Source organism: Sciurus vulgaris (assembly GCF_902686455.1).
Source record: "Sciurus vulgaris genome assembly, chromosome: 2".
NCBI classification, from domain to species: domain Eukaryota; kingdom Metazoa; phylum Chordata; class Mammalia; order Rodentia; family Sciuridae; genus Sciurus; species Sciurus vulgaris.
This window is the reverse complement of record NC_136462.1, coordinates 32827631-32836813: the sequence shown is the minus strand read 5'-3', so window position 1 is coordinate 32836813 and position 9183 is coordinate 32827631. Positions and strand designations below refer to the sequence as shown.

The following is a 9183-nucleotide window of genomic DNA, read 5'->3' as shown; positions in this document are numbered from 1 at the left end:
TCAATTCTTATCAGTTTATTAAAAGTCACTTCAGCATTCTATTGGCTGCTTGGAATTCTATCTTCAAATATTGAAATAGAGTAAATAATAGGAATAATACTAATTCTTGAATTGAGGAATTTCCAGCACTGGGGTAGTTTTTCCAATGCCCTCTGTATAGATGTACGAGAACTCGGAATTTTATGTTTTTAGTGGAAGATTGTGATTTGGTTGGTTTGTAGACTACACGTTAACACTTCTCACAGGGTTTGTTTCCCTATTGAGTTGAAAGGATGGAAATACTGAGAGAAAGGGAACAAGAAAACTGAAAAGACTAGGAAGTTTTACTTTGTATCAGTCTCTACTGATTTTGAGAGATTTTACCCTGAATACCCACTTCCCTAGGAAGTAGATACAAAAGGTTATTTAGTGCATAGTTAGAAAATGGTGGGCTGGGGATATGGCTCAGCTGGTAGAGTGCCTGCCTCGCGAACACTAAGGCCCTGGGTTCAATCCCCAGCACCGCAAAAAAAAAAAAAAAAAAAAAAAAAAAAGAAAATGGTTATATGCTGCTGACTCCTAGGGACAATAGACCAGGTAAAACAAGTCAAAACAAAAACCCACCAACCTCCTAGATAAAGCAGAAAATAAAAGTCACTGAAGGTAAAACAAACAAAATGCCAAAACCCAAACCAAAGGAGCAAACAAAGCTAATAAGAAATACATTCTCATGTACTGTTACAGTTTCCATTAAAAAAAAAAAAAAAAAAAAACTGTGAAAAATCTCCAAGGGAAAGATCTTTTCATTATATTCCTGGAAATTTTCATTTTTGCTATTGGAAAAAAACTCCAGCCATCAAAACTAAATGCAATGGGTGTACAACATTAAATCCCTGGGAATCTTCAATTGTTTGGATTCTTTTGGGGATAGGACTAATTTAGAGAGTAGCAGGAGGTGAATTGAAACACAGACTTAAACTGGGTGTAGTGGCACATGCATATAACACCAGCTACTTGGGAGACTGAGGCAGGAGGATCCCAAGTTCAAGGCCAACCTGGGCAAATTAGTGAAACCCTGTCTCAAAATAAAAAATAAAATGGGCTCTAGAGTAGTTCAGTAGTAGAACATCCCTAGGTTTAATCCCACTCACCCACACATATACACACACACACACACACATACACATGCACCTGCCCACCCTCCACAAAACACACATAGACACACAAAAACCCACAGATTTATTGGATTCCACACAACATAATCTTTTCACTGTAAACACCACCTTCCCACCAAGAAATGTACTTGGTGCTCCTTGCCAGAGAAGCCAGGAATCCAGTCCCCAGAAGTGGCAACTGTCATATTCTGCATAACTACTGAACAGGCAGGTGATCTAGCTGAAACTGGTAGCAATTAACAGAGGGAGTGAGTTCATGAGCGTATCACTCAGCCACATCAGTTAGCCAGTAAATCCTGCTGGAATTATACTACCCTGGTTGAAGCAGAAAGGTAATTACTCTTTAATATGATGCATTTAAATGTATTAGACACCAAATGGATACAGAGGAATCTTACTGTTGAAAGATGGAAAACACTATGTGAATATATTGTTTATAATTTAGGGTTCCCTAACATTTGGGGAGTTTTGCAATATCCTATATACTTCCCCTTTCCTTTCATGGTCTTGCACTGAAAGTGTTGTGTGTAAATTTTTTAAAAAATGAATCTTTTTTTTTGAGATACAGCAGAAGTTACTTTCAGAATGACATAAAACTATAACAAGTATTTTTGAACAAGTTAGTGTCAATTAAAACATGTTTCTTCTATGGTATATATATACAATGGAATATTACTCAGCCATAAAGAATGATAAAATTATGGCATTTGCAGGCAAATGGATGAAATTGGAGAATATCATGCTAAGTGAGATAAGCCAATCTCAAAAAGCCAAAGGACGAATGATATCACTAATAAGTGGAGGATGACACATAATGGGGGGGAGGGAAGGGTTAGTGTTAGGGTTAGAGTTAGGGTTAGGGAGGGGGGCAAGTATGGAGGAAGGAACTACTGTATAGAGGGTAAAGAGGGGTGGGGGGAAGGGAAGAAATAACGGAGTGAATCAAACAACATTACTCTATGTAAATTGATGATTACACAAATGGTATGCCTTTACACCATGTACAAACAGAGAAACAACATGTATCCCATTTGTTTACAATAAAAAAAAAAACATGTTTCTTTTTTTTTCTTTAATATCTTTTTAGTTGTAGGTGAACCTAACACCTTTATTTTCTTTTTTTATGTGGTGCTGAGAATCGAACCCAGGGCCTCATGCGTGCTAGGTGAGCACTCTACCACTGAGCCACAACCCCAGCCCTAAAACAGGTTTCAAACCATTCACCATATAGAATCCACGTCTCAAAAATAAATAAATAAATAAATAAATAATTGACGTGAGGTTTCTAAGGATAATCTCCTAGGTAGTAAGAAAATCTTTCACTTTTACTTATTTAGCTCTATATCCAGATATTGGTATTTTATATTATGTAAGATTTGGAACTCTCCTCTCCACCCCTCTTTTGACATTTATTTTCCTGATGTGATATGAAGGGGAATATAGCAAATGGCTAAAAAGAGAATCAGGAAATAGTTCTAGGGAACTTCTCTTCTAAATTCTCTTCATCTTTATTTCATTTTTTTTCCTTTCCGATCTAAACTGGTGAAACACTTTAAATGTTGAAGAGCTACCAAATGAATGCTAAAGCAGATTAAAATCTCTAATTGGAAAGTCATCGGTTTCTGTGCTTTATTCAACTTGTCAACTGATCTTAACAGCTTTCTGCTAGGTAGCTGGGGCACGCTGGGAAGTCCTTGCCCTCAAGGAATGTACAGTTCAGCTGCAGAGATAAAAAGTGGCACACAATTAAGTACTAAATGAGTGGAACATGTGAGGGCTTTAGGCTGTTCACAAAATAGATGAATGAGTTTGCAGTAGTCATTGTGGATTTTAGTAGGCAGGTAGAGGGATAAGGTTTTCCAGGAGAGGCATTTAGTATCTGTAAGAGCACAGAAGCAGAATTAATAAATAGGTGGGCAGATAAAAATAAGTATGCTGATATTCACCAATTAAAAGGGTTCGTGTTGGGAGTAGAGGCAGTTAAGTTAGAGAAAACTGATTCAGGGTTGCAGGGCCACCTTGAATGCCTTTAGTCTTGTAGGCAAGTGCAGGAAATTTAAAGCCTTTAAGAAAAGTGAATTAGGGAGATTCATTTGCTGGTGGAAGGTCCAGTGGTTTTGAAGAGGAGAGACTCATGGCGATAGGAGCTACTGGGCATGAGTGAACGAGGGCATCCACCAGGATGGATGATCTGGCAACATTAAGGAAGGGTGGGGCAGAGGAAAGACGATAGAAGTTTGAGCCATGGGGGAGAGAGAGTATGTGAGGGTCCAAGTCTGAGCAAGGTGGAAAATGTTGGTTTCACTAAGACAAAGAAGAGGGGTTGGCTGGGAGAAAACATGGATATTTTCTGCACTGGGGCTGTTAGCAGGACACATAGGCCCTGAAGTAGATAACTGCCACTATATATAATTGACAGAACTGCAGTGTGTATGCCTCAGCTCCCGGGTGGGTTTGGGTGGGGTTATTAAAAGGTTTTGCCTATGCAGCTTTGTCTCTTTCAGGCAGGAGAGAGCATCTGCTGTTGAGCATTCCCAGTCCTCAAGGGGCCTATGAGCTAGTCAGGAAACATAATTTTAATAGGATTAGCTGAAAGATGAGCAAATGTCAGGTGGTGGTTTGGTAGTATGTCATGGCTAACTTTGACATGCTAAGTGTAACACTACGGATGGCTTTTATGCCTGGCTAAGAGGCTGAACACTTAGCAAATCAGATCTTAATTTTTGTCCTGCTCTTACATTTTATGGGTACTAGAGAGTGTGTTACCTGGGGCAAACCATTTAACCTCTTAGTACCCTTTTTATAAAACAGGAAAGCTTGTTGTGGCTGCAGTCCTACACATTTTGAAAGCTACAGATGAAACGCACTGTAGATTTCCCCTCCACCTCTGAAGACTGAATCAGTCATTTGGAAAGGTCAGCCTTTTCATTGGGCTCTTTCAGTTGCTAACTCCCTAAGTTAGTTAATTAGCATTTTTCTAAAATGCTTCTACCAGTCCAGAGCTGAATGACAGTAGTCCTTAACTGCCTGTTCTACCTTCTGGGTCTGCCTATCTTGCTGTCCCCTTTTCACCCAGGAGCTAGCTGTTCCCCTGTGACTCCCATTTCTATGCTTTGAGATCAAGTGCAGTCATAATGGAGGGGAATTAGAGTTCTATACTAACACTCAGGGATCTCAGTATAAGGCCACCATGCTCAGTGTGAAACATCGACCCTGTCCTAGGTAAGAGTCTGCTTTATTTGTCTCACTCTGTCCTCCATATCTGACCTTTGGATATGTCTTATTCTTCTGAGTGCCCAACACTTGTCCAGTACATCAGCTCGAGGATCTGAATTTGGACCTGAAAAACTCCAACACTGAGGCTGAGACCGTGCTATTAGCAAAACATTTTCTTAATGCTGGTTGTGAGTTCCTCCTTTTTGCCTGCTCCTGGGTTTCTCAAGGCTGTGTTCCAGCTGTCCAATGGCTTACAATACTTACATTCTGTGTGGAACCAGCCTGCTGCCGGCTGCCTTCCTGGCCTGCTGCCGGTTCCATACTCTCCAGATACTGTCTCCTGGCTGCATGTTCATCATACCAGCTGGGTCTGCTTTTCATTCCACGAATGTATCTAGTTCTAGTCTCCATTTCTCTCAGTCTCCCTCACCCTTATTACTGTTAATCCTTCCATATTAAACCACAGTGGATGTTTGCTGCTGTGGAAACTGATGTGGTATTGGAATTTTATCCTTGTTTACATCTTTCTTTGTGTTGGAAAGCTTGGGATCACTTCCAAAACCTTCTCAGAGACCTTTCCTGTCTCCTTTAGGAGAAACAAATGAAAACTTGACAATACCTCGTGCCTATGACCACAGCCACTACTTTAATTGTAACCTTGCATTATTTAATCTTAATTTTGCTTTAGACATATTTTAAAATATTTTGGTTAGTGTTCATTCACATGTGTTTTACTGGAACTCCAGGACTTTGCTGCTATAAAAAATAAATCAAGGCCTTGGAGGGTGTTATACAATAATAGTTCCAACCTTGAATGTCCATTAGGCTCCTCTGGAAGGCTTTTTTTTTTTTTTTTTTTTTCCCCAACCTGGAGGGCTTCTTAAAAAACAATTTGCTGGGCCCTACCCCACAGGGTTTCTCTGAAGTGGTGCTTGAGAATTTGTGTGTAACAAGCCCTGAGATGATGTCCCCCAACTACACTTTGAGAACAGCATTTATGCTGACCACAGGTAACCAGAAACTGCTAATCAGTTCAAACTTTTACCTGTACGGATAGGTGAAGAATGCTGAAAAATAAACTTTAAAAGTTCAGTTTACACAGTGATGATGCCTGCTGGTTTTAGAGTCTTCTCAACCACTTATTACTTATGAGAATCTTGGGTAATCACTTCGTTTGAGCTGTTTGTGCACTCATTCATAAACAAGGATAGCCTCTATGCTGCCCACAGTAGTGTTGTGAATGTCAAATGAAATGGGTGTGAAAATGTTTGAACAACTGTAAAGTGGTATGACACTTGGGGGTATTGTGATTGTTTTTCACTACTCCTCTTGAACTGTCGCCAGTTTCTTTGGCTTTCTTGCTTCCCTCATTAATTATAGCAACTTTAAACCGGGAATATGGAGTACTTTAATTGCTATAATAAACTCAAACTCTTTTTAAAAAATTTCATTCAGTGAGATCAGACATGCCTTATAAACACTACACAGAGCCAAGAATGATTAGCAGTTTTTACAGCTATAAAAAGAGAAGTACGAGACCCTATTATAACTTGGGGAGGAGTCACACTTAATCTTTCAACCCTATTTAGATTGGCCCATTGATAAAAATGGCTTCTAGTTATGGCACATTAAAAAATAAAGTCATGGTGCATAACTTGTCTGCTCCATACTTTTATACCTCTTGTAACTTCTATTAATTTATTTATCCTTGGTAGTAGTAAATCCTTCCAGTCAGGGATCTGATTTTCTATTTTTCTCATCCAAAGTGTCCAGCTCCAAGAGTGTCCACTTCCTAGCTCAAATTGGGTACGTTTGTGATTTTCAAGCCTTAATTCTTCCAGGCCTTCAGGGAGTATCTCTCAGACCTTGGCTTCAATTGCTCCTAAGTCTTTAACAAATATTACAAATATCAGTCAGAATGCTTTTCTGACGGCAAGGTCTTTTGACTTCGGAGTCCGAAAGACCCTTTTGAGGAATCAGTAAATAGACTTGCCAGTCATCTACCAGGGGCGGAGCGGGGTGCCCCGTCCACGGCGCCCCTCCCAGTCCCGGGATCGCGTCCGCACGCGCTTCTCCCGGGCGTCGGCAGGAGGCGCCCGCGAGGCCGAGGCGCTGCGCGCACCCGCGGGGAGCCGGCTCAGGGGGCGGAGGGAGAGAGGAGGAGGAGCCCGAGGGGGCGCGGCTTCCTCCGCGTCCCAGCGGGGAGCCGGGTCGCTTGCTCCGCCGGGCCAGGGCTGGCGGCCGGCGGGGGTCGCGGCAGTGGCGGCGGCGGCGGCGGCGCTGGCGGGCCGTAGGCCGGGCTCTGGCCCGGGCTCCGGGTGTTAGGAGACAAGATGGCGGCGGCGCTCTGGAGGCCGGTCTCCTCCTCCTCCTCGCCCTCCTCCGCCCCGCGGCTCGCCGCCTCCTCCTCCTCGGTCTCCTCCTCCCGGTTCGCTGCCTCCTCCTCCTGCAGCAGCACTAGCGACCGCCGCGGCGCCGGCCCGCTCTCCCGGAGCTCGGGAGGGGGCTAGACGGGCAGCGCCAGGCTCCGGCGACGAGGCCGAGCTGGGGCCGGGGCGGGGACGACGACGGCGGCGGCGGCGGCGGCGCCGGGTGGGGATGGGGTCGCAGACGCTGCAGATCCTCCGGCAGGGGGTGTGGGCCGCGCTCAGCGGGGGCTGGTACTACGACCCTCACCAGGCCACCTTCGTGAACGCGCTGCACCTCTACCTGTGGCTCTTTCTGCTCGGCCTGCCCTTCACCCTCTACATGGTGAGTGTGGGGGCGGGGAGCGGCGGCGCCTTCCCCGGCGGCCCGGCTCGCGTCGCGCCCCCGGGGACCGCTGCCCCGGGGCTCCTGCCCAGCCCTCCCCCGCGGGCTCCCCTCGCCTCTCAGGGCTTCCCCGGTCCGAGTCCACAGCACCCGCGCCTCCGCCCCCGCGCCCCGGCCCGCCGGCCGGGAAGCGGCCGCTTCCTAGGCCCCTTGTCGGGGGTCCCTTCACCTGTGGCCCGGCCAGCCTTTTCCCCCGGGTGGGCAGGCCCCAGCTAGGGCTCCCTCCCTGCCTTCAGCGGCTCGGGGTCCGGCCCAGCGGCTCCCGCTCCGGGGGACGCCGCGCTCACGCTGGCACGCCGGCATGTTTGCGTGCGCTGCCCGGCACCCCTCGGCACCCCTCGGCCCGGGGCGCTCCCCGCTGCGGCTCCCGGGGGCGTCCGCCCTCCGCCGCGCCTCCCCGCGCGCGGAGCCTCGGGAGCGGGCCGGGGTGTGTGCGCTGCGCCCCGAGGGTAACTGCGGCCGTCCCCGCTTTCCCTCGCTTCTGGGTGGTGGTCGAAGACCTGGCGCGTAGCCGTCATGCTTCTAAAAATCATTGTTTTGCTCACCACGGGTTCTTTTCTGTTCGGCTCGGCGGTCAGCGACTGTGGCGTTTCCAGGCCAGCTCTGCGGGGAGGGAGCGGGGGAGATACGGGGAATCTGGCTGGCATTTCGCAGATTTGTTTGGGTTGGTTCAAGGCCTTTGACTGATAGGAAAAAGGAAAGCATTGCCTGTTGCTTAATTCAGCACGACCAGCGTCTCTGAATGACCTGTGTTTTTAAAGCAATGTTTTCGGTCAAAGTTGCAAGCGCGTTTTTGTTTTAAATCACAGCAGGTGAGGGTGGGGCATTAGGGACACTATTGTGGAGAGAAGCGATTCTTAAAACTTTAGTTAAAACAGTAACCGGAAGGAAGAAAGGATAGTAACTTTTGATTTTCAGACAGTTCCTTCCAGTGTGTTTCTGCTAACTTTGTAGTTCCTCATGGGGGTTATAGTGAAGACGCTGGGTTAAAAAATCCCATAATGCTACTCTGAGACGTGCCAAAGGTGAGGACACCCAATTATTCCCTCAGTGACGTTCAGTGTCACTAATTGTCAGGAAAAGTGCCGGCCGGTTTGGGGGAAGATGTGCTAAATTTCATTCTTCAGCAGATATTAGTTTTTCATTGAAATCATTTCAAGAGACTTACTGTTTGAACTTTTTAAAAAAAAGCTATTTAAAAAATGCTGATAGTTTATTTTAATAAGGGACTTGTTCAGTTTTGTCACATTCTGAAATTTATCATGAAGTGTTATGATTTCAATTAATTTTGGCCTAGGGAGTTCTCTTTGCACCGCTATACCTTCCAGGAATATGACATCATTAATGAACAGGTTAATTACTTTGGGTGTAAGAATCCTCAAGCTGTCACAGAGCTTTCATAGTCCATTTCTCTTGTATCCAGAAAAGTCGTAGATGTAAAACAGAATTATTTTTTAAGGCTTTAGGATTAATTGCTGTCGCCCAGTGTAAGCTTTCTGTTAGCACATCCAGTTAACTGTGATTGTGGTTAAGTCTCTTTAAATGTAATTAACAAACACTACTGAAGGAATTTTAGAGCAAATGAAAACAATACCTTTTTTTTGTTTTGTATCAGGAATTGAACTCAGGGGTACTCGACCACTGAGCCACATCCCTAGCCCTGTTTTGTATTTTATTTAGAGGCAGGTTCTCACCGAGTTGCTTAGTGCCTCACTTTTGCTGAGGCTGACTTTGAACTCTTGATTCTCCTGTGTTAGCCTCTGGGATTACAGGCGTGCAGGATCGCATCCTGCCTGGAAGCCAGTACATTTAAGTTTAACCTCTTCACTTTGGGAGTTTATTCAATTTAATTGCCAAATATTTGAGATTATTTTATATACTAGGCATTGTGCTGGATTCTGGGTAAATAAAATTGCTTCTTTGACTGTTGTTTCAATTAAGGCAATTCTACACTTACTAAATCTTTTAAAAGTTCCCCTTGACTCTTCTCTTTCTCTCTTGA

The 9183-nt window shown here is 45.1% G+C and overlaps 1 protein-coding gene across 9 annotated transcripts in view; it reads left to right on the top strand.

The window, feature by feature from the left end:
* Positions 1 to 6530: 6530 nt before the first annotated feature.
* PCNX1 (pecanex 1) overlaps positions 6531 to 9183 on the top strand; it is a 164057-nt gene continuing 161404 nt past the window's right edge. For 3 of the 9 annotated variants that reach the window (XM_079127061.1, XM_079127062.1, XM_079127063.1), the window contains exon 1: positions 6533 to 7121. In XM_079127061.1, the coding sequence (XP_078983187.1) occupies positions 6969 to 7121 (153 nt within the window). In that variant the 5' untranslated portion in view covers positions 6533 to 6968. Of the gene's footprint in view, positions 7122 to 9183 lie in introns of all 9 variants that reach the window. The other 6 variants (XM_079127065.1, XM_079127064.1, XM_079127059.1 and 3 more) reach the window with 3 other exon arrangements.